Genomic DNA, 25,597 nt, shown 5'->3' with positions numbered 1-25,597 from the left:
CCTGACCTCCAATCTTGTATCTCCATCTGCCTCTTGGTTATCTTAAACTGGATGTCCTCTAGATACCTCGTACTCAACAAGTCCATAACTGGACTCATTGTCTTCCAAGTCCTCCCTTTTTCTGAACTTTCCTATTTCTATTTAGTATACTGCATCCATCCCAGTCACCTTGGCTCACAACCCAAGTACCTTCCTTGACATCTCACCCTCTCCCTCCCTTTATCCACTCTGTTGCCTAGTTCTGTCAATTCTAACTGTCAGTTGCAATTTTTCTTGAATATGACTCTTTCCTCTGTCACAGCTGCCCCTCTGGTGTAGATGCTTATGCCCTCACCTCTGGGTTATAGCAATAACTTCTGGTTGGTCTCTGCCTCAAGCATCTATCTATAGCTTCTCTTCCCCTCTAGTTCATTATCCATTTAAATATAAAAATGATCTTTCTAGATCTTAATACCTCCTTGTTCAATAAACTCCAGTGGCTCCCTATTACCTCCAGGATCAAATATAAAATCCTTTGTTTGGCTTTTAAAGTCATTCATAACTCAGCTTCCTCCTACTTTTTTAATCTTCTGACATCTTACTTTTGTGTTCCAGTGACACTGGCTTCCTTGGTATTCCCTTGCACAATCACTCTCTTACCCTTTTTCATGCCTTCTCTTTGGCAGTCCTTAATGCCTGGAATTCTCTTCTTGAACATCTCCACCTTCTTTCCCCGCTAGGCAAATGCAAGTGTCAGCTAAAATCTCATCTTCCACAAGGATCTTTCCTAGTCTTCATTAAGTGACTTTCCTCTGTGATCACCTCTAATTTATTCAGTATATATCTTGTTGACCACAATTGTTTCTATGTTATTCTCCTCCCCGCCCATTAGACTGTGAGCTCCTTGAGGGCTGGGATTATTTTATTTTTGTCTTGGTATTTCTCAGGCATAGTATTTGGCATATAGAGTTTAAGAAGAGCTTGTTGGAAGATTTTGTTTTATTTTTTAATTTGAGGTGAGGAGGGGTGTGGGAAGGAGAAAAAAATAAATGCTTGACAATTTAAAAAAATGAAATTTAATTGAAAAAAGACAAATGGTTGTTGAATTGCCAAATATTTATAGGCAGCAATGTGATCATGAGACATTCCCATTGCCACCAAGTTAAGACAAATTTGGCTTTTCTTTCAACTTTCCCAGTGGATTAATATCTTGCACCCCCCTTTTTTTCTAGTCCCTAGTCCCTTTCCTAAAAACAAAACAAAACAAAACAAAACAAAAACAAACTATCTTGTATTGTATAAGGCAGTTGGAATAGTGAATGGATAGCATATTGGACTTGGGACTCAGGAAGAGCTGAGTTTGAATTCTGCCTCTTCAGACACTAACTCTGTAGCTCTGTAGAAGTCACTTAACCTCTCTCACTCTAAGTTTCTTCATTCGTAAAATGGAGATAATGATAACATACATTTTGGAGGGCTGTTGTGAACATCGACTGAGATTATGTATGTGAAATACTTTGTAAACTTTGTAGTATTTCTTCTATTATTATTTATTTATATTAGTGGAAAGACGTGGTGGTAGAGTAGATAAAGATCTGCCTTTCTAGGCAGAAAGACTTGGTTTTAAGTCCTGTTCCTGATACATACTGGCTTGTCCAGTAAGATACTTAACCTCTTAGAATAATCTCAGGCATGATCTAAAACTATAAATTGCAGAGAAGGTGCTGATATATATGAGTAGTCTAAGTTTCCTCATCAAAAGCATCCTACACTAATAAAAGCAGAGGTCTGTTCCAAAAAATTAGATTCACACATACACATATTGGTGTTGTTGTCCACCCTTCATTTTTGAAGAGCACCAATGACATCACGGGTGATAGTCTGACTTGGGTGTGACTTGGATTGAAGTGAGGCAGAGTTGTACAAAGTCATCAGTCTCCCTCTCTCTTGAGGGTCATCGAAGTCCAGCAGCCATACAGAAGTCAGGACAACTGACAAAAAGACCTGGGATGCTGTGCATGACCTTGACGTCTTCAATGTGTGACCAGGCTCTAAGCTCTCCACAATACTTGCTTCAACCACCTTCAAGGATGTTGCAACAAATTGTTCTCACCTGTCCATTCCACTGGGAGAAGTCTTCACCTGCTTGGGGTAGACATCTCCCTGGATCACTGATTGGTTTGAGACCTCTTAGTTATCTTCCACTTGGTTTAGCTTGTTTCCCATGACAATTTTTCCAAAGATGTGGCCACTGTCCATGCTATAGCTTTTCGGAGCCTCGCCACGGTATATATATAAATGCACCTATGTATAAGGATAGGCCTCATATATTTACATATCAATTATTTGTAGCCTATCCTTAAGTGTATTCATCTTGTCTTCTCCGATAGAATAGAATCTTTATTTCATTTTTGCTTCCGTATCTCCAGCGCTTGTCATAGTGCAATGGCACATAGTAGGTGCTTGATAAGTGAGTGCTGATTGATTTCCCCTTCTCAGTTCTGGGTCATAGGTTCTCCTGGATGTGTGTGATCACTGCCCGTGGTGGGAAAGTAATGGAGAAAGAATAAATTATAGAACCCAGAGTTAAAGATATGGTTTTGCTGGCCTCAGAACAACACTCCGATGGAAACATAGATAACAGGAAGGGTGATATCTCACATCAAGGATGGCCAGCCACGTGATGCATCTGTATTTCTGATTGTGTGTGTGTGTGTGTGTGTAGGGGAGATACAGCTATTAATTTGGGGAGGAGGAAGGGAGACCCTTAACTATGATTTCCTTGACATGTTTAAATTTTTTTTTTTAACCCTTACCTTCGTCTTGGAATCAATACTTGATATCCGTTCCAAGGCAGAAGAGTGTAAGGGTAGGCAATGGGGGTCAAGTGACTTGTCCAAGGTCACACAGCTAGGAAATTTCTGAGGCCAGATTTGAACCTAGGCCTGGCTCTCAATCCACTGAGCCACCCAGCTGCCCCCTCCTTGACATGTTTAGTCTAAAATTTCAATTTACTTTTTTTTAATTGAAAATTTTTATTTAATATTTTATTTAATTAGTTGATTTGGAATATTTTTCCAGGGTTACATGATTCATGTTCTTTCCCTCCCTTCCTCTCACCCCCCTCCTGTAGCCAACGAGCAATTCCACTGGGTTTTTCATGTGTCATTCAATTTATTTTTAATAATCCTAACCGTCCGTGAGAACTCTCCTCTGATACCACATCACAGCATGGAAGTGACCCCGCTTTATTCTAGTTTATGCCAAGGAAGCAAAAACTCTGGCGGATCTTAGCAAGCTGAAAAAGCTTTGAGCACGGTCCAGGCAACATGCTCCAGACTCCAGAAGTGCCACGAGGCTCCCGTCTGGGTCAGGCGGCTGCATGAGGGCTTTTCATCACAGCAACTCTCCAAAGCCACCTCCTGAAGTCGTGATCTGAGTCGGTGAAGAGAATCCCCACATGGATGCACTCACGTTCCTTGAAGCCTTTAAGATGTGCAAGTCAGCATTCAGGAGAATCTTTAAAATGCTCTTTAAGGGGCTAACCTGAAGCTCTGATGCCTCCTGATAAGTCTCCTGTGTGAGTGACTCACCCTCGGCTCTCCTAGACCCCTGAAGAGGACGGTTCTTACCCCAGCTGTGCAGGTGTGTCTCCACCTCTCTGTTGGCAGCCAGGAAACTAACCACAGCCTCTTGGCTGCTGGCTCACAGACTCGGCCCGGGATGGAAAATAGGGTGAAGCTTAGCCCCAAACCTCAAAGCTCATATGAGGTCATCCTTGTCAACATGACAACTTAGCAAAAGGAAACACAGAAACACAGACCCATCTGGACAGACCACCGAGGCGTGAAGCTTCATGGCTCTCCGTTGCCTCTAGGATTAAACACAAATTCCTTCCCTTTTGGCATTTAACGGCTTTCACAATCTGGCCAGCCTGGCTTTCTTAGCTTGTAGGTTACTCCTTTTCCCGCATTCTATTTTCCAGATGAACTGGAGTCTGTAATTCCCAGTACCCAGGATTCCACCTCCCTCTTTCATGCTTCTACACTGGCTTCCCAACAAGCAGGGAATGTTCTCTTTCATCATTTTCACCTCTTAGAATCTGTGGCTTCTTTCAAAACCCAAGTCAACTTCCCCTTCTGATATAAGGACTGCCCAGACCTTCCTAGTCGTTAGTGCCCTCCCTTCTCTTACATTATTTCGTATTTCATTGGTAGATACTTTGCAGTTAAGTTTAAAGTTAAAGTTAAAACTCTTTAGAACAAAGATGTAGCTAGCAGGAATGAAAGAGCGATTTCTGTTTTTGGAAGTTTATTCGTGGGAGACAAAATGAGCATATCTGGTTTTCTAGGGGGTCTGGCAATTTGATCTCACTTTGACAATGACTGGAACTACTGCCAACCAGACTAAATATTCTAGGAGTCCCCCTCAACTTACTGTTGCCATTTAAGCAACTAAAAAATAGAGCTTGAGGAATACATTGCTTAACTTTGTCATGCTGAAATTGTGCTTAAAATATTTTTTTGGGGGAAAAAAAGACCCTTTAAGACATTGTTAGTCATCTTTGGCAGAACATGAGGTGGAGTGATGTAAAAGTGAATGTGTTAGAGTTGAAATACATGTTAGCTAATTAACAAGATAGATTGGGTTAATAGTATTTTTAAAAAATTCTAAACTTAGCAAACAAACAAAGTTAGCATTTCCATATGAAGAGTAGAACAGAAAAAGAGGAGAGTATATAAAGCTGTAAATCTGTATTATAGAGAGTTTGTTTTTCAAGTATGTAAAAAATTCAACATGTAACTTTCAAAGCTATCTTTTGTGTCTATTTTCCCCCACCTTTCTGTTCCCTTTTGTGCATTTAAAAAATGCTTCAATTAACCTCATTTCTTTCTTATTTGGTTATTATTATTAGCTTTCCTTCCTTAACTCCCCTCCCTCCCCCGTTTTAAAAAAAGAAAGCAAAACTTTTTTTTTTTTTTTTTTTTACTTACTTTCAGTCTTAGAATCAATACTGAGTATTGGTCTCAAGGCAGAAGAGTGGTAATGGCTAGGCAATGGGGGTTAAGTGATTCATGCAGGGTCACACAGCTAGGAAGGATCTGAGGTCATATTTAAACCCAGGACCTTTTATCTCTAGGCCTGATTTTTAATCCACTGAGTCACCTAGCTGCCCCAGGAAAACAATACTCTTAAAACAAATATGCATAGTTAAGACAAACAAATTTCCTCATTGATTGGCTATGTCTGAAAATGCATGTGTCATTTAGCTCTTTGAATCCATCACTGCTCAATCAGGAGGACTATAGCCTGCTTCATTATCGATGCTCTGGAATTGTAGCTGGTTATTGAACTGATCGGAGATCTTAAGTATTTCTAGAATGTTTTTCCTTACTGTGTTGTAGCCATTTAGTAAGTTGTTCTGGTTCTGCTCACTTTATACTGCATCAGTTCGTAAAAGTCTTACCAAGTGTAAGATCAAAATTAATATCCAATAACTCCAAGTATTATATTTTATAAGATTTATTAATAATCACTTGAAGTAGAGGAAAAGTAAAGAACCTGAGTAAAGAGCAGTTTCCCAGACTGCAAATGGGGAAGAAGAGAGTCAAATGGGGGGAAAAAAAGGCAGTGTTACACAAACTTTTATCTACAAAAAGTAAGGATATAATGTGAGGACGAAAGAGGAATTCTGGGAAATGAAGTCCTGGGGTACAAAATTCTAATTACACACAAGTCTTTCTGAAACCATTCTTAGAGTACAATAATATCCCCTTACCTTCATGTACCATAATTTGTTCAAGCATGGTCTAACTGATGAATACCCTTTTAGTTTCCAGTTTTTATAACAAAAAGACCTGCTAGAGATATTTTTGTACCTCTGGGTTGAACTTGTGTCATCCTGGGACCTGATTTTGAATTCCAATTTACTTACTTGTTGTAAGACTCTGGACCAATAATATAACCTTCCTAGGTCTCATTTTCCACATATAAAATGAGGAGGTTGACCTAGTTAGCCTTTTAAATCTCTTACACATCTAAATCTAGGATGTTAAGTATGGGATTTGCTATGACCTTATATCCTGGTTCTAGTAACTGGGTCTGTTTCATTTCTTTTAGGCAACTAGGTTGGAACAGTGGATGGAGTGCCGAATCCTGGAGTCAGGAAAACTCACCTTCATAAGTTCAAATCTGTCTTCAGACACTTACTAGCTATTTGACCTTGGGCAAGTCACTTACTTCTGTTTGCCTCAGTTTCCTCATCTATAAAATGAGCCAGAGAAGAAAATGATAGACTATTCCAGTATCTTTGCCCAAAAAACCCCAAATAGAGTACTGAAGATCAGACATGATTGAACAACATTTCATTTTTCTATTTAGGATTCTAATTCTTCTAAGCCTGAAATCTTGCCTTGATGCCTTTTGTTCTCCTAGTGCCTGGAGGCCTACCTCAGAAACCTATCCCTTATTGGTGGATGGCTCCTATTTCTGGGGCCAACCTAATGCATTCCTGGATTTCTGCCCAGCTCCTAATGTCCATTCCTCCTCAAACTGTGCACTGATCACCTTTTGGTGCCTTCATTTACAACTACTGCTAAATCTCCTTATTTTGTTAACCTTTGGCACACTTGAATTTTATTTTATTTTGTGCTCAGACTTTCCCTGATTGCTCACACTACTCTTGTGGGTCTATCTGGCTTCTGAGTCCTGATCATTCCTAAACTTCTATATAGTTTGTACAAAAATAATAGGACCACAGATCTATAGCTAGAAGGGACCTCTGAGATCATCTAGTCCAACAATTTTTTTTTGGTAAGACATTAAGACTCAGGGATGTTAAGTGATTTGCTGATAGCCTTATTATATACTATATCCCTTCATGGATTTGAGTTCAATCAAGCCAGCCTACTTACTATGCCTCACATAAGACATTCCATTTCCTACTTTCATTCCTTTGCCAAAGCTATCCCTTGAGTCTGGTATACATTCCTTCCTCACCTCTCCTTTCCTGTGTTTTGTTGAGTTGTTTCAGTCATCTCTAATTCCCCATCACCTCATTTGGCTTTCTTGGCAAAGATATGGAAGTAGTTTGCCATTTCTTTCTCCAGTTCATTTGACAGATAAGGAAACTGAGACAAGGTTAAATGACTTTCCCAGGATCACACGACTAGTAAGTGTCAGGCCAGATTTGAACTCAGAAAAATGAGTCTTCTTGACTCAGAGCTTAGTACTATCCACTTTAACATCTAGCTGCCCATCTTAGAATCTCTAGTTTCCTTCAAAGCTGAGCTCATGTACAACCTTCTCTATTAGGCCTTTCTGGATTGTTCTCCCCAACCCACCCCCCAGCAGCTAGTGCCTTCCCAATAAGCATGTATTTATTCTGTAAATATGTTTACATGTTCATCTTATCCCAAAATATAAGATCCTTGAGGACAGGATTATTTAATTTTTTGTCTTTGTATGTCTAGTGCCTGACATAGGGTTTTTATTTATTTTTTTACCAGTTACAGGTAATAATATATATTTCCACCCAAGTTTTCCCAAGTTATATGATCGAACTCATCTTCCTCCCTCCTCTTTCCCTTCCCAATGCTGGCAGGTGATTCAATTTGAGTTACGCATGGGTATTTAATAAGTGTTTCTTGATTGATTTCCCTAAGGTCACAAAAGTAATAATTAACAGTCAGAATTTGAATTCAGGTCTTTTCCCTCCAATTGCACTGCCCTTTCCACTCTGCTAACTGAGCCCTTTTTATGAAACTGGGCAGCAATAGGGTCTGTGGTCATAGCCCAGAAACAGTGGTGTGTGGACAGAAGGATGGGAGTGAGGTAAAGAAGGTGACATCTCATGGGGGTAGGTGGTGGAGTAGGAACCCGTCAGACAAATGTCCACTCTGACTTTAGGAGCTGTGATCCCTTTTGTCTCCACACCCTCAAATGGTCCTATTCGCTGTAATTCATCTAGTCATATTTGTGAACATCTTTTTCCTCCCTCCTTCCCATCTGTTAATTTCTGTCCTGTATTATTTAATCCTACTGTATTTGAGTGTTTGGCTATAGCCCATTCATAGATACCATATATTAGAGCTTTAAAATGTGGATTTGATTCAGGTCATTTCTGTTTCTACTTACAGATGTGTTTATGAGGCTGAATGATTGTGAGCTACTCTTGGGGATTTTGCCTTGCCTTAGTGTTTGTTACTAGGAGAAGAAAATCAGGTTTTTTGTCCAGAAATTGCTTTTGGGGAGGAAACTTTCATTAATCAAAAAGTTAGCTGAGAACTTTGAGGTCATACAATCTAATCTCCCACCCAATGCTGCAATCAATCTCTTTTACAGACAATAGTCCAAATCTCCTACTCCAATCTCCAATTTCTTCTCAGATATCTCCACCCTTTCTCAATCTCTTTACTTCAGCACCTGGACATCCCCTTCCACTTCTCACTTAAGTAATCTTTTAGCCAAACCACGCATATTTAATTGGTTGGATTTTTCCCATCATGTTCTTCTGTCATCTTTTCACTTTGAAGCTCTTGGAGTAAGTGAAGTATGTGGGTGGGAGGGCTGTTATCTGCTGAACTTCTCACAATCCTCCAGAAAGTAAATTTAACCTCTTATTTTCCTTATAGTTTCATTAAAATTTTTTAAATTTTATTTTATTGATTTAAAAATGTATTAAAAATTTTTTATTAAAAAATATTTTAAATAAATCTTTGTTCCTTTCTTTTGCCCTCTGGGAGTTCTATAGCCTTCTGGGACTTGGATAGAATAGGATTTTTCATAATGCCTCAAGACATTTTCATTCTCCGAATTTGGCTACTCCTCAGACAGTTAGGGAGGTCATTCTGGGCACTGCACAGACAGTCCCTGCCACACAGGAAGGGAGATCAAATGAGATACATGTTTAGACAGGATGGAACCAGGAACATTTACCACCCCCTGTCTGATTAATGAAAGTTTCATGGAAGAATTGCAATTTCAGAAGGTGATCAACTATAGGAGTGTTTGGAGGATTGATGGAAGGAAAATGTGTTCCAGGTATAGGGTGCAATTTGGCAGAAACTATTTCAGGAGACCTTTTAGATAAGGAGATGAGAAGCTGACACCAGGTGTAAAAAATGATTTAAATTCATTAAGAAAAAATGATCTATTCCTGGAAATGTTTGATGATTGAAGGATATGGCTTTTGCCAAACTAACGGAGCTGCATTGAAGCATGTTGTATGTATGTATGAATGTATGTAGGTATGTATATATCTTGTGTCAGATGTCTGCAACACTTGGAAAACCCAGGTGACTTCCCTTTTCTTTTCTAGGTCTCAATTTTCCCATCTGAAAAAAAGGGAGTTTTGGATTAGATGATCTCCAGGGTCCCCTCGAACTCTGATCTCTTTAGGTATCATTTTTGCATAGAACTGGGCCAAGAATGATATGGCTAATATTTGGCTGCACAGGAATAGTGGAGGTGCATTCTGCCCTTGACCACAGCTGGAGTATGATTGTGTTCAGGTCAGAGTGACATATTTTAGAAAGGCCATTAAGAAGCTGAAGAGTGTCCAGGGGAAGATAATAAGGATGGCGAAGGGACTTGGGTTCATGCCATGTGAGAATGGGTAGAAGGAAATAGGGATGTTTATCTTGAAGAGGGGAATCCTTAAGGGGGTATGATAGCTATCTTCAAGCCCTGGAAATGCTTGGGTAATGCAGGGATTGGTCAATGAGGGCCTAGTTCTTAGAGTATGCTTTGTGTTGTCTTTCTTGTTGGGATAGATGGGGAATGTATATTTCCTGGCCTGCTTTCAATCTAACCACATAGAGGCCACAAGTGATTAGGGGACTGTTGCTGTGGGGTGATTAGGAGTCTTCTGATTGACTATAGAACTAGAGGAATGAATAGCTCAGAAAGTACTAAGCCAGAACTGAATTCTCATAAAATGATATATTCCTTCTTTAACTCCCCACTACACCCAGTTCCTTCCTCATTACACACTGCAGGATTAAGACTTATTCTGCTTGACCACAGAGAGCAGAATTAGGCACACTAGTATATATAGTATAACTATATGGAAGTTAAAAAGGGAATAATTGAGATTTGATGTTAGAAAAAAATTTCTGAGCCACATAATCCCAACATGGAATGGTCTGTCTAGGGAAGTAGTGGGTTCCTCCACTCTAGAGTCCTTCAACCAAAGGCTCTGTGATCTCTTTGGGGGCATTCCGTAGAGAAGATTCTTTTTTTGGATGTGGGATGGCCTAGAGATAACCCTCCACCCCCATGGAATGATCATTTAGTGAAGAGGCCGGACATCCACAGAGAATGAATTCAGAAGCAGTGTAAAATTATGAATGACTGACAATCATTATGGGAGATCTAAGATTAGGGAAGGAGGACTTAATGTAAAGGTGAAAATTAATGGTTGGATAATAATTTTATGAAACTATGTGGTCGCCAATATTATATTTTGAGTCATAAATGTATTTACAAATATTTACAAAATGGAGAGGAAACAATAAAGTAGAGAAATATGAAGAAGTTAGAGAGGTTATCTATCCTATCAATCTAAATGTTTACTCCAGGTCTGCTAATTCAGGCAGAGATTAATTAGCTCTCAACCAGGAAGGCTGGTGGTGAATAACCTCTCCGCCTCCAAGCCACAGTCTCCAGTGAAGCTCCCTTAAAGACTCTCCCCAGTCAGAAGACTATCTCTAGAAGACAATCTCTTCAGACTATCTTCTCAAAAACAATCTCCTCTGAGGGAGTTCAAGCTTGCTTTTATGGTGACTTCTTGTCCCTACCCCACTTCACAGGGGCCAGTCACAGTTTCCAAATTGTCTACCACTGCCCATGGGGCAGTGTCTGTGGGTTTCACACCTCTCATCCTCCGAAGGTGTCAATTCTTATCAAAGTCCTCTGAAGGTGTCAACTCTGATCATAGGATTCCCAAGTTTGGGATCTATACCACTTATCCTCTGAAGGTGTAAATTCTTATGAAAGGATTCACAAGTTTCTGACTGAGTTAAAAGGGTGGAGTCCTCCAAGTAAGTGACTGAACTTCCTTACTATTAAGTAGAGCAGTTTTAAAGTTTTTGGTTGATTAACTCAACATAGACAAAGAGAATAAAGAATTCCCTTTCACACTTAGCCATGAAGGCTACTTCAGCAGTTGGGAAAAGGAAGAAAGGGTACTTGGACCTGAGTGGATATTTAGGATCTAAAAATACAACTGAATTCATCTCAACTCAATAACTATTAAAAAAAAAAAATAAACCCTTACCTTCCGTCTTGGAGTCCAATACTGTGTATTGGACTCCAAGGCAGAAGAGTGGTAAGGGCTAGGCAATAGGGGCTAAGTGACTTGCCCAGGGCGGCTAAGTGACTTGCCCAGGGTCACCCAGCTAGGAAGTGTCTGAGGCCAGATTTGAATCTAGGACCTCCTGTCTCTAGGTCTAACTCTCAATCCACTGAGCCACCCAGCTGTCCCTCAATAAGTATTTTAGAAAAGGAGAAAGCATAATGACAAATTTGGAGTATAATGCCAAGCTCATAGTGGGCATTTAATCACTACCCAATGAATGAATGTTGTTAAATTTGGGACTCTGTGTGTATGTGTGTGTGTTTCTTGGGGAGGGAATGTGGCAGGAGAGTTAGTTCATAAAAATTTCAGACCTGGGAGGAATCAGGGGTCATCTAATTCAAAAAAACCTTTCATTTTATGGATGAGGAAAATGAGACTCAAAGGTCAAGTGATTTGCCTAAGGCCCTCGAGGGATTAAGAATCAGAGGCAAGATTGTATCCTGGTCTTTTGATCCCAAATTTAGTTTTCTTACTATACTCATCATTAGTCCTTTAATATTTCTTGACTTGCTCATTAACTGGATTAAAGTGAGGTGGAGCTGCATGCTGTCTTCCAGCGTCATAGAAGTCTAGTGGCAATTGAAAAGTCAGGATGACTGGTAATGGCCCAGGAAACAGTGGATGACCTCGTCTTCTTTGATGGAACTCAACGATATCTGCTTCCGCCATCTTCATGACTCTTGGAACAAATTGTTCTCATCTGCCCATTCCACCAGGGAAGTCTTCACACACTTGGGGTAGACACCACCCTAAGTCACTGATGGATTTGAAGCTTTGGAGGGTTGAACATCAACCTGGTTTATCCTATCTACCAAGACGGTTTTACCAGGATATGTTACAGCTTCTTGGATCCGCAGGTGAGAATTGAATGAAAGGTAAATACCAAAGATGGATGAAAAGCCCCTGAAAAGGTCTTGGCAAACCCTTACATCAGAGCTGATAGTCCTGCCTGAACACCCTGTATACTCCAATATTCTACTCAGTGAGAAGATAGAGAGAAATCCTGTCTGGCAAGAAAGCTCATGTTAGGGAACCGTAAGCGATGGGATGGATAGATGGAGCATGTGGATTATGGAGGGTCACAAATGCTAGGATGAGGGGACGTTGAATGTTTCAGCGATTACCATACTCTCTGGCAAGCTGTGGGGAAGCCAGTTCACTTCTTTCAGGCTTTGTTTCTTCATCTATGAAATGAGGATAATAATGCTTTCACCAGGTAGCTAGGTGGTACAGTGGATAGAGCACTAGACCTGGAATTATTTCCTTTGTGAGTTTAGATCTGGTCTCTGACACTTATTAGCTGTGTTGCTTTGAGCAAGTCATTTAATCCTGTTGGCTTTAGTTCTTCATCTAGTGAAATGAGCTAGAGAAGGAAATGGCAAACTGCTTCTGTATCTTTGCCAAGAAAACCCCAAAATGGGGTCACAAAGACTGGTCACAACTGAACAACAATAACGCTTGTACTACTTGTTTCCAGGGTGGTTGTGAGGATAGAGCTTTGAAAATGTTGAAGAATTATGTTATTACTATTAGCAGTAAAGTCTTTGCCTTTAGGCACATAATGTTTGTTGATGGACTGATTCATATAGATCTGCCAAAAGGGGAGGGGAGAACTGAAGGAGGGCTGGGTCTGAAAAGCAGATGAAAACCTTTTTTTCTTAAGCTTTTCTATCTTAAAAGTCTAGAGCAGAGCATGGTTCTCAGCCCTAAGGAGGAACTTAATATATGTTTACTTATTGATTGTAGCAAGTTGGGGTATATTGGCCTCAACCAAGGCTCCCAAGCACCCAGGAATGTGCACTTTCATGTCTGTATGTGGAGAAAGAACTTTTTTCTCTTCTAGAGTTTTTTTTTTTTGTTTGTTCAGTTTGTTCATTTGTGCTTAATTCTTTGGAACTCTATTTGGGGTTTTCATGACAAAGATACTGGAGTGGTCCGCCAATTCCTTCTCTAGCTCATTTTAAAAGATGAGGGACTAAGGCAAACAGAGTTAAATGACTTGCCCAAGGTCACATAGGTAATGTGATCCAATCTGAACACAGGAAGATGAGCCTACTCTAGGCCCCATACTCAATCCATTGTGCCACTTCCGCTGCCCTTTCCAGAGTTATTTATTAGCAATCTGATCTTTGGGAATGCCATTATAATTAATTTTGTATTCAATGAGAGTGGTTTATAGGGGAAAAAAACCACTTTTCTTGATGTGGGTGGGGATTGTCTGTGCTATCCTAGTAGATGTAAAGTGTTGAAATGTGTAAAATTCTATCATTGGATTCCAGGAAGGAGCCACTCCCCAGTGGGGAAGGGTGGGAGCCAACCTGGAAATGACTCAGCATCATTAGCCTAGTGAATAGGTGGTGCCAACAGTTGGATCTGGACCTGAACCAACATAACATCTTAATTTAATCTGAGGGGGTCATGAATCTCACCTGGACTTGAAATGGGCCCAAGGGGAGGTCCCTGCTTCTGGAATTTACTGGCCACAGAACCTACCAGTCATGATGTGAAACACAACTTGTTCTGTGTGCTGTCAAGAAGACTATGCTGAGAGATGGTGCTAGAGCTTTAAATATGGTGCTAGAGCTTTAAATTATTAAGGCCAATCTGAGAAACTAGAGGGAAGTGAAAGATATTAGCTTTATCCCAAAATAGAAAACCGTCCTCATTCAGCCTTGATACCTATGGAGCAAAGCTATGACTTTGACGCTTGGGTGTGACAGGGGTGAGAATAACACTCAAGAAAGACAATAGAGGATTCTTTCTATTAGTCTTATCTTAAATATTTAAGTCTTACTTTGGGTTTATTTTTAAAAATATATTTATTTTTCCTATATTAAGTCAATCATTACCAGTAAAAACCTCAAATGTGGAAAACACTTAAGCAAAACAACTCATGAAAAGTGGTTTTAAATGATTGTACATGAACCTCAAAGATCATATGAATTAACTTTAAGAAAGTAATACTACTTATTGATTGAGGCATGCCTAAACAAATTGTAGAATGTGAATGTCATAGAATAAGGAAGAATGAATATGATAAATACAGAGAACCATAGTAAAACTTGATCAGATGGAGTTAGCAAAGTCAGGGGAAAATATATATACAATACTACAATGATATAAATAGGAATGAACAATTATGAAAACAAAAAAAAAAGAATGTTGCAAAATTATAGTAACCAAGGCTGGCCCCAAAGAAGAATCATGAAAAGATACTTATCCTCTATTGCAGAGGTAATGTCCTTGGGCATGGAACATTGCATATAATAGTGGATGTTTTTCATTGTTTTGATTGGTTTTGCTGATTTTTTCCCCCCTCCTCTTCCTTTAAAATTTTTTTATTAGAAAAAATGGCTTTGTTGGTTGGAGGAAATGTCGGTGCTATAAAAAATAAACATATTACTAAAATCTATTTTTGACAAGTTAGCACTGATGTCCATTGTATTTACCATCCATTTGGGGATTGTTCTATGTTATCTTCTTTCATGTAGCTGTTTTCATTTTTATTCATTCCTTCATAATCAGGTATTAAGTGCAAGGCACTGGGTTAGGTTTAAAAGAAATGAAAATGCCTTTGATGTCAAGAAAGTGACATTCTCTTGTTCTCTTACATATTTTTTTCATCACTACTTTATCTTCCGTATTCATTTTTTCTTATGGCTTTGTTTATGGGACAGTTATGGAAGTATCTGGCCTTGAGTTAGAAAAACTCATCTTCTTGAGTTCAAATCTGACCTCAGACACTTATTAGTGTCCATAGATCTGACAGGTAAACTATTCTATGTTCTCCTAATTTACTTATTTTTTATTTTATTTTTAATTTTTTTTAAACCCTTAACTTCTGTCTTATACAGAGGCTTATAGGTGGGAGAGTGGTAAGGGTGGGCAATGGAGGTCAAGTGACTTGCCCAGGGTCACACAGCTGGGAAGTGTCTGAGGCCAGATTTGAACCCAGGACCTCCCATCTCTAGGCCTGACTCTCAATCCACTGAGCTACCTAGCTGCCCCCTCCTAATTTACTTATGGTATCACTCTTTGTATCTAAATTATATACCAATTTTGACCTTCTCTTGGTATAGGTTATGAGATATTGATCTGTACCTATCTTCTTTTTCCATACTGTTTTTAACTTTCCCAGTAGTTTTTGTTAAACAGTGAATTTGAGATCTGGTACTGCTAGGCCACCTTCTTTTACCTTGTTTTTTTTTCACTAATTCCCTTGATATTCTTCAGCTTTTGCTCTTCCAAATGAATTTTGTTATTATTTTTCCAGTTTTATAAAATAATTATTTGGTAGTTTGATTGGTATGGCACTGAATAAGTAGATTAATTTTGGTAGAATTGTCATTTTTTTTATATTAGGTCAGCCTACTCATGGTGACTAAGTCTTTGTGACTCCATTTTTAGTTTTCTTGGCAAAGATACTGGAGTGATTTGCCATCTCCTTCTCTAGCTAATTTGATAGATGAGGAACTAAGGCAAACAAGGTTAAGTGACTTGTCCAGGGACACAAAGCTAGTGTCTAAGGCCAAATTTGAACCGAGGAAGATGAGTCTTCTTGACTCCTGGCCTAACACTCTATCTACTATACTACCCAGCTGCCCCATAAAACAAAGTACCATTTTAGCACATTAATTGTCTCATAATATAAGCTCAGTGCTCCATAGACTTTCTACCTACCTGAAATTTACAAATGCAAAAGGGAAAAAAAAGAGAAAAAGAAGTGGTGATCAGAAGGATCCTGCAAGGCTATGCAGGACAAATTTCATTTTTTTTTTAATAGGGTTATTATTCTGACAGATTAGACGAATGCTGTAGAAAATGCCTGGAGTTTAGCAAAATACCTGGCATTCCATGACGTTATTTTAAGATGGAAGAATGTGGGACTAGACAATAGTACATGGAAATATTCAGAAGTGGCTGAATGACTGGGTCCACAAAATAGAAATGGGGGGAGGGAGATAGGAGAGAGACAGAGAAGTAGAGGAGGAAGGGGGTTGGAGAGAAGATGGGGGGGGGGTAAGAGACTGAGGTAGGAGTGTGCTTAAATTACCAAAATCACAAATGAGAAATGAAAATTTAAAATGACTATTAGGATTAAGAATTGTTTGCTCCATGCCAAGAAAACTGAAAACTTAAATGGAATGATTATTTACAAAAATATAAAATATCTAAATGAACAAAACAGCAACTAGGGAACTAAAAACCGTGGCCTCAAAAAAAAAAAAAGGGCCTGTCTTGTACCTAGCAATGGAAGAATAAAATGTTGTTGGGCTGAGTTGATAGGGACTGTAAATTTCCTAAAACTATGTATTGTTCACTGAAAACTCCACATATAAGAACAACTTTGTCCAAATTTTTAAATCCTATTAAGTACATCACTCAAAGTTCTTATGCAAAGTTATGTTCAATCAAGGAATGGTAATACAACTGGTCAAGAGACAAGGAAGAACTTTCAGGACCAGAGGATAGAAATTAGCCAGAGGTGAAACTAAACCAAGTGGAGGCGGAGCTCCAGCAGCCCTCCGGAAGTAGTTTGTGGTACTCGAACAGTGCGCCGGAAGTAGAAGGATTTCTCGCAGACAGGGCCTTTTATCGAGTTGGAAAGGCTGCTCTAGTACCCGTCACCATGCTACTCTCCGCTGTTTGCCGTAAGTTGGACTGCGGAAGCTGCAGCGACTGCTGAGGGGGTAACGAGCCGTTAGTGATAGCGTAGGGACGGCGGCAGTGTAGAAAGAGGCCCGAACTAGTGATCACTAGCCAGGCTTAGTTCGCTAGCCCTCGGCACTACAATGCCCAGGAGGCCCCGCGCGGCGTAGCGCACCTGCGCACTCGGTGCCCTTACCCAGGTTTCTCTCGTTAACTCTCCTTTATAAGTTTTTGTTTTGGTACTTAATTGTGTAACTCGACATCGGGCATCGGTGTTGTTAATTTTCCTCCTACCATTCCCATACCCCCAAAAGGGAAAAATTCAAGACAAGTTTTGTAAACCTTAGTAATGTAGGTAAATGGTCTGAGCTGAGAGATGTGGCCTGCACTTGGCGGATCACCTTGACTTGGAGTGGACAGCGTAGTAGAGCCACATACTGCAGGAAAATAAAGTCTGAAGTGTTTTCATTTCAGAATAGATCGATGAAAACGAAATCGTTTGAAACGTTCCAAACACAAGTTTGGAAGTCTAGCAGTGCCTTGCCTGGGTAGGCTGTTAATGTTAATGTTTATTGAATGGCTTTGAAATTTGCAACCTTCTACAAAAGTTTTATTGAGGAAAACCTGGTGTCTTCAGTATTTTCTCTTAATAGATAAATATTGATAATGGTTATCCTCCCAGATATGTTAAATTTCATGGGTAACGGTAGTTATGTCCTGTAAATTATAATGGAAAACTGTAGGTAATTGGCTTAACAACAAAGGTAATCGGCATATTTTTTCTCTTCCTCCCAACCTTGCTTTGCTACCAAAAGTTGCCAAGAGCAAGTCAAAGTAAGTAAAAATTTCCACGGTTTTAGAATGTTCAAGAAACTTTGTTGATTTTTGTTTTTATGTCGTCTTTATTTCCTTTTCCTATATGTTACCCAATAAATCATTCTTTGTTACAACATTTAAAAAACGGGAAAGAAATTTTTGAGAAAAAAATTTAATTTTGCCTGACAAAATACCTGTAATATTTCCATACCGTTGGCCTCAGCTCCTCTGAAAATTGGGAGGGAAGGTACATTTTCACAACTTTTCTCTGGGACCTAGCTTGGTCATTATAATTACACAATATTCTTTCTTTCCCTTTTTTTTTTGGTCTTTCCATTTACATTGTTGTAACCATTATGTATAGTGTTTTCCTGGCTTTTCTTAACTATACCAGTTTATGTCTTTACATGCTTCTCTGAATTCTTCATGTTTTTATAAGATCAAGAACTTCTAGGGATGTTAGAATTCACTCAGTTTAGCCACTTCATTTTAAAAATGAGTGTAATGAGGCGAAGAGATATAGTCACCTCCTCTGGGGGTTACACAGCCAGCAGGTATCTGAGGTAGAATTTGAATTCAGGTTTTTCCGATCCCATATCCAATTTCTTATAGGACAGTCATGTTTCATTATATTTTTTATACCACATTTTATTTAGTCATTCCTCAATTACATGTATTGTGTTTTCATTGCTTTTCTATCCTAGAAGGTACTGCTGTGAATATTTTCTTGTATGTGAGATCTTTTCAATTTTTATCCCCTTGAGGTAGATGCCTAGGAGTATTAATCCACCTTTTATTAGTTTCTTATGTAGTGTTACAATAACTAGTTGAGCCATCATAAGTCCATTGTTTAAAACCTTTTTAGTGTTAGATTTGACAACTTAAATGGTTAAAAAGAATTTAAAACCAAACCAAACCCTCTCCCTGCTTGTCTAGTTCTTTGGTGGACATATCTCATGAGTGTGCGGGGATTTACCTAACCTGAACTCAACATCTTCTACCTTAAACTGTTATCTTTTTTCTCTTTTTGCCTCACATTAGGGGTCCTACCATCATTCCTCAAATTAGGAGTTCTGTCTGAGGTTGATTCAGAGATGTTAGTGATGCCAGATAGAACACTAGTAAGACCACAAGGCCTGTTTTAAGTTATATTACAGTTTCATTTTTCTGGACTGAATTATTATCATTTAAAAAATATCAAAAGACTCAAGACTAGAGAGATTACAAATAGTACTATGTAAATTGCAAATGGTGGTAGCCCTTAATATGCATTATTACCATCATTTCAAAAAAGTTCTCATAGTAGATGATTATAGTCTGCTCTCCTGTACTGAGTAGTCTTATCATTTGAAAGAACATTTGCCTGTTGTCTATTAAAAAGTAAAATGAGTAAAGACTAGGTTTTGTAACTGAAAACATTTTTGTAACACTTTATTTTCATATACTTACAAAATATATTCATATTATATTCATATGTTTATGCATAATATATATGGAGACAACTAACAAATAAGACAGTCCTTGCCCTTAACAGAGCTTAAAGTCTGGTAGGGGAAATAAGAAAAAGAACTATAATATTAGGTAGTCTTGAAAATTCAAAAAGATGTATTACAGGGGGCAGCTGGGTGGCTCAGTGGATTGGGAGCCAAGCCTAGAGATGGGAGGTCCTGGGTTCAAATTTGACCTCAGACACTTCTTAGCTGTGTGACCCTGGGCAAGTCACTTAATCCCCATTGCCTACCCCTTAATGTTCTTCTGCCTTGGAACCAATACACATATTGATTCTAAGATGATAGGTAAGGGTTTAAAAAAAAAGATGTATTATGGGAATAAGTTATTTGCTTATATAAAATGTCCAATTTAAGAATTTAGTGTGTTTCTTATGATTTAACTGTTGCAAAATAGCTTAAATTTTTTTTTTTTCTGCTTGAGCTCACATTTTTATTGGGTTTTCTTTTTTTGTTGTTGTTCTGGATTGGGGAGTAGATTGTACTGGAAAGGAAAGGAAGGATTTTCTGCTGACTGAAAAAAATTTTTTTCTGAAAATCTTAGTGGATCAGTTACTTTGTGGAGTGCTAGATTCTACAACAAAATGATTTCAATGGAGATGAGATATTTCCTATTGCTGCCTCCTTTCCCATTCTTCTACCAATAGATTTTGCAAGTCTGCAGCAAGGATATTCACTCTTAAGTTAGAAATAATGGAGTTTTATTATTCATCACCCATAGAACTCACTTGTAACTGCTGAAGATCTCAACTTCTCAAGTCATCCTACTACCTACCCCACTAACCCTCTGCTCTTCCAGGGGAATCTCTCTTGGAAACACCTAGAACATTTTCGTATCTTATGCTTGATTTATTTTTCAAAACTAATCACAAACTATAGTACACAGGGAGGATGATGATAAGAATTCAACAGTGGCATATAAGAAACTCAACATCACGGTGAATTCATCACTGTTGGCAGTGAGGGCAAAATGCCATGGGGGATGCTAACTATGCACGTTTTTTTGGTTCCTTTTTCTCTGTCAGCTGAGGCCTTTTTATGACTACTTCTTCTTTACCTCTGACATTCAGCTATGATTCTGGATTGCCAAGGTGGATTCAAAGGAAATGACTTTTTAGTCAGAGTCTGAACTCTCATTTGATTTAGATTTGTGCTTTTTTTTCTTTTTCTTTCTCTTTTTCTACTCCTTTTTCCTTTTCTTATGTTTCTTTTTCTTTTTCTTTCTCTTATGCTTCTCCTTACATTCTGAGCTGCAACTACTGCTATCTTCATCTGAGGTAGAATGTTCTAGTAGCTTCTTTAACTGCTGAATCCTCACATCTTTTTCATGCCACTTATTCTCTCATATGATGTCATACATGGGATCTTCATGTGCTACTCTGAATTGTTCTAATTTCCGATTGCCTTTGATGAAGAATGGGCATTCTTTGTCACCTGTTCTGTGTCCATACCGTTTACAGGGCCAGCATTGCATAACCTTGACTTCTTTCCCTAGGGACATCCAGAGTCCTTTAGTTGGTGCATGAGCCAGAAATTCTCTGGCATGTTCATTGCCTGGTACTTCTGGGATACAGTCTTCTGGCTTAGTCTCATTTTTATTAGTAAGTCCAGGAGGAGGTTTTTCAATAAAAGGACTTGAGGCGCTGCTGTTGCTGTGTGTCCCGCCGCTGCTGCTTCTGCTCCTGGAGCTGCTGCTGCTCCAGCTTGGCGGCCTCCTGGGTCCCCTTGGAGCGGCCCTGGCGCTCCTGGCCGCAGCTGCATCCGGGCCTGTGGGGCCTGGCCTGGGAGGCGGAGGCATGGCCGGGTCCGGGCCTGGGGCTCTTCGCTGCCACTGCCTCCACTGGGGGCTCATCTGTTATCTTAAGGGAATTGATCACATTTTGTTTGGTATTAGGTAGTAGAGAATTTGCCAGTGCCCTTGATATATGCTTTTTCAGGGACCATCTTGATCATAGTTGGTGGCCAAGTCAACAAGCATTTATTAAGCACCCACTATGTTAGCACTGGGAAGAAAAAGAAGGCCAGAAAAGGCCATTGTTATTATTGCAAACTTGAGTCACATTTTTTTTTTGACACTTTCTGCAAGGTTCTATTAGGAATAGAGTTCCATGAAACAAGAGGACTTGCCTTTGAGAGTCATACAATCCAGGTGTCAGTCACTTGTTAAAAAATCACAATATAATCAGTCAAGGGCCAAATCTTTAGTGCATTTAACAAATCTTTGCACTTTTTTTTTTTTTTTTGCTGTGGACATATTTCACACCTTAGGTCATATATGAAATAGCTATTCAAATCCTGCCTGACATAAATACTGAAGAGGCAGGTGGGTGCGTGTACTTATAATGGTTCATGATTACTGCTCATCACAAATAATAAGGCCATTGACCATGGTGGTATTCGAAGGTTATGACCAGCTTATTTTGGGAAATTCCTGTTTCATATTTTGTGTATCCTGATATCTAGCCTGGCCTTAAAAGGTTTTCTGAATTAGCCTACTGATTTTGCTGAGATTCCTGCTATTTCTGTAATCCCCTACTTGGGAATTACTAGGTCTCCAGACGTATTATAGAGCTCAGCAAATAAGAAACTAGTCTTTCCCTTCCTTCTCCTTTGCCCCACAAAATGTAGGAAATCTTAGAATTAAAGTTTTTCCACCTGAAAAGTTCAAACACAAGTGTCTAATATCTCAATTCCTCTAACTTCCTACTGTGTGCTCTTGATTACATGCCATTGCTCAAGTGACTGTTTAGTTCTTTTCCTCATTTGTTGATGAATTCATTTGTAATCTTAGGACCCTCCTTGTGAAAATGTTGAGCCAAGCAGGGACAGGTTACACCTTCAACACCAAGAGAAGCCGGTTACGAGAGAAACTGGTCCTCCTGCATTACGACCCAATTGGTAAAAATGAGAGAAGTTGCTTTATGGAAGGGGTAGGCTTTTCCAGGACTTGTGCACACAGAACATTTCTGAACATTGTGGGGTTTAGATTGGTCATCTAAATCCTTTCATGCCTGGGTGCTTCTCTGACTGTAGAAGATACTGATGAAGGAAGGAGTAGGATAGGGGTGAAGATTGGGGGTGGAGGTAGTGATTTAATCCTGTCATAAGATGTAGCAATTCAAACCTTCCATGACTGGTCACTCATTTAAATGTTATTTAGTTCACTAGTTCTTTTAAGTCAAATGCCTATAATATAGATTTTGAAAAAAACAACCTTTTCCTGATAAATGTTAGTGTATGCCTTGTCTACTGGTGGCTCTAGGTACCCTTTCAGGTGAAGTATCAGACTCTAGCTTCTAGGAATAACGTTGTTCAGTTCCTACAAGAGTGACTCAGTAAGTGGCCGAAGCCACTTATTTCCTGCTTTCTTTCTAATTTACTTTAATTTGGTGCACCAAGGTAGTTCAAGCTGGCCACTAGATCAGTGATTGGCTGGTAGTTGTGAAATTGCTCTCTGGTCTTTTGGCTAGAGTTCCTTGACATTTGGCTACCAGCTTTTTAACTAACCAAACTGCACATTAGGGGGCAGCTAGGTGCCCCAGTGGATTGAGAACCAGGCTTAGAGACAAGAAGTTCTTGGTTGAAATCTGGCCTTAGACATTTTTAGCTGTGTGACCTTGGGCAAGTCACTTAACCCCCAGTTGCCTAACCTTTACTGTACTTTTGGCTTGGAACCAATACATAGCATTGATTCTAAGATGTAAGGTTAAGGGTTAAAAAAATTGTACACTAATGTTGAATGGATCTTTCTAGAAAATTAAAAAAAAAGACAATGAATGTGTGGGAGAAGAAAGGCAGAAAATGGAGAAAGCTAACTTAAATAAATGCTTTTGGATGACAAATGTCATCAGATCTGTAAGTTTTTCAATTTTAAGTTTTTCATTAAAATTTGCTTTTTTGCAGTGAACAAACGGGTCCTATTTGTGGAGAAGAAAAAAGTGCGCTCCATTTAAACAATAGATTGAAAATGAATTTGATTTATAAATGAGGAAGACTCTTGGGGGGAAATACCTATTCAGAAATCCTACAGTGTGCACCCAAAGGAAAGGAAGTGGTTTGGAATCACTGCCTCCTGTGATTTGAAGGCCATTGTGAAGGAAAACAATGCATCGAAAGAAAATTCTTCACTTTAGGACACAGATCATTGCATCAACATTTATTTATCTTTCTGGTTATTTTTACAGACTTCAATAAAAAATATTAAAATAGCTAATACTATTGTCTCTTAGTGATTTTTTTCCACTGATTTTTAACAGTATGGTTGATTTTTTAAAAATGACCATTGTTTCATATAATAACAAGAAATGAAAACTTTCCATAACAGTACTTCTGGCACAAGGATTTATAGCCCTTCTTACTCCAGAGAAGAGCAAGTATGATCATGAAACAAGTGCCTCAGTAGAGGCAGAAATGAAAAGGAAAAGTAGGGAACCTCCACCTGGAGGGTTTAGAATACCAAGAAACCCTAGAGAACCCACTTGGTGTTTAAATAATTAAAAAAACTTGCATTTGGTCCACTTTCTTGTCCCAGGCATCTAAAGTCTATATTTTTTAGTGCATATAGTGTTACTCGTACTTCTACCTTAGAGATCCTCAAGCTTGGGAGGATGAGCTGTTTTTTAAAAAATTTTCAGAAGCTTTGTAAGGATTTACTATAGTAGAGGGAAGACGGTCTAGTGCCTCCACATGGTTGCAGCAACTAGCTTAGCATCATAGAATTTTAGAAGTGAAAGAAACTTTGGATTTTAAGTCCAAATCCTAGGAGTTTGCAAAGTTGCCTGTGGTCACACAGCTGGTTAGCTGGCAGCACCAGGGCTAGAAGCCATCATAGTGCAATGAAAGATCATTGGGCTTAAGAGTTAGAAGATATGGCTTCAAGACGACCGCCCCCTACAGCTTCGTGAACTTGGGCAGTTCCCTTTGCCAGTGTAAAATGAGGCAGTTGGATCAGTATATCACTGAAGTCCATTTCAGCTTTTAACACTCTGTGACCCTGTTTCCTGTTGAGTATATGTTAGCTGAGGTTTGAGGTCCTATCTACTTGTAGATTCCCGTCCCTTTGAGGAACCCTACCCTTTTCCAAGAAGCATCTCCAATTCTTCTTGCCCATTTCTTAGAGATCTCCTTTTCCCAAATGCCTGGCTATCATAAGGACATTTCTATGGGAATGGGAATCAAAAAGGAACAGCTCCCTCTGAGAACCAGCTTGGTTTGCATCTCTGAGAATGAAGATCTCCTTACTAGCCACAGAGAGAGAAGAAATGACACCATGGCTGTGAACCCCTAGCAGGTTACAGCGGTCACAGAAGTACTAGTCCTTCCCTGGCCACAGGCCAGCCTGTGCTTTGGGAAGGGGCGGTTAAAATCTGCCCTTCAGTTCAGACAGACAACTAGAGATGAGGAGTTGATCCCCCTCCTAAGTTCTACACAGGCTCCAGATAGTGCTGAAGGTGCAGAAGAGGAGTTGTTATTTTGAGACACTATTTTGATAAATTGTTATAAGGGTATATGATTAGGCCTTGGGCCAAACAAGTAACATGTTCACTGGCTGTTCTCTGCTAAGTCAGTATGGAAGGTATACGCCTGGGGACCCACTCCTTTTTTAGATTTAAATCAGGAACCTCAAAACAGTTGTTCACTTATTTGTTCATTCCATTCATTCATTGAACATTTATTGGGTGCTGATTGTGTGCAAAGGAGTCTAGGATATGTGTGGTGCTTCTGACCCATTATCAGTAGGATTGGACTTTGAGTTGTTTTTCAAATAGTGATGAAATTGCAGATGCCTGCAAAATCCTAGCATAGCCTCAGGCTGAACCCCTAATCCTGGCCAGCTGTTTTGCAAATGTGTGTAAGAAGAAATCAGTCATCATTACTATAACAGAAAGCAGGCACACTGGATGGTGGGTGAACCATCCTTTGTATGTAAAGAAGAGTATGTTATAGTGTACATGGTAGCTGAATTCTCTGCCTGGTACACACTAATTGCAATCATAGGAGCTTTAGAATCTTAATCAAAACAGATGAAGTGGCAGGTCCTTTTTGTAAGGGAAAGAAGACTGGGTTCCTGAGGTTTGGACGCTGACTGATGCAATGAAGCTGGCTCTCTTGATCATTTCTTCCATAGGCAGGTTAGGATAATAAGCCAGATAGAAGGCCAATGCTCCCACAAAACTATCTCCAGCCCCCTGCAAAGAGAAAAACATATGAATTAGGACACAGCCCAGGATTCATTCCTCTCTCTCTCTCTCTCTCTCTCTCTCTCTCTCTCTCTCTCTCTCTCTCT

The 25,597-nt window shown here is 39.3% G+C and overlaps 1 protein-coding gene, 1 long non-coding RNA gene and 1 pseudogene across 2 annotated transcripts in view; 1 reads left to right on the top strand and 2 right to left on the bottom strand.

The window, feature by feature from the left end:
- Positions 1-17,020: 17,020 nt before the first annotated feature.
- On the top strand, positions 17,021-22,174 carry LOC123237068. The gene is made up of 3 exons (XR_006505451.1): positions 17,021-17,535; positions 17,803-17,821; positions 22,103-22,174. It is a non-coding gene; the product is annotated as an uncharacterized LOC123237068 (long non-coding RNA).
- Positions 19,779-22,096, bottom strand: LOC123237067 (annotated as a pseudogene).
- Positions 22,175-23,439: 1,265 nt separating the features above from the next.
- RBKS (ribokinase) overlaps positions 23,440-25,597 on the bottom strand; it is a 97,231-nt gene continuing 95,073 nt past the window's right edge. The window contains exon 8 of the mRNA XM_044663710.1: positions 23,440-25,499. Coding sequence (XP_044519645.1) covers positions 25,326-25,499 — 174 coding nt within the window. The 3' untranslated portion in view covers positions 23,440-25,325. The remainder of the gene's footprint in view (positions 25,500-25,597) is intronic.

Source organism: Gracilinanus agilis, chromosome 2, assembly GCF_016433145.1.
Source record: "Gracilinanus agilis isolate LMUSP501 chromosome 2, AgileGrace, whole genome shotgun sequence".
NCBI classification, from domain to species: Eukaryota; Metazoa; Chordata; class Mammalia; order Didelphimorphia; family Didelphidae; genus Gracilinanus; species Gracilinanus agilis.
This window is presented reverse-complemented; position numbering and strand designations above follow the sequence as displayed.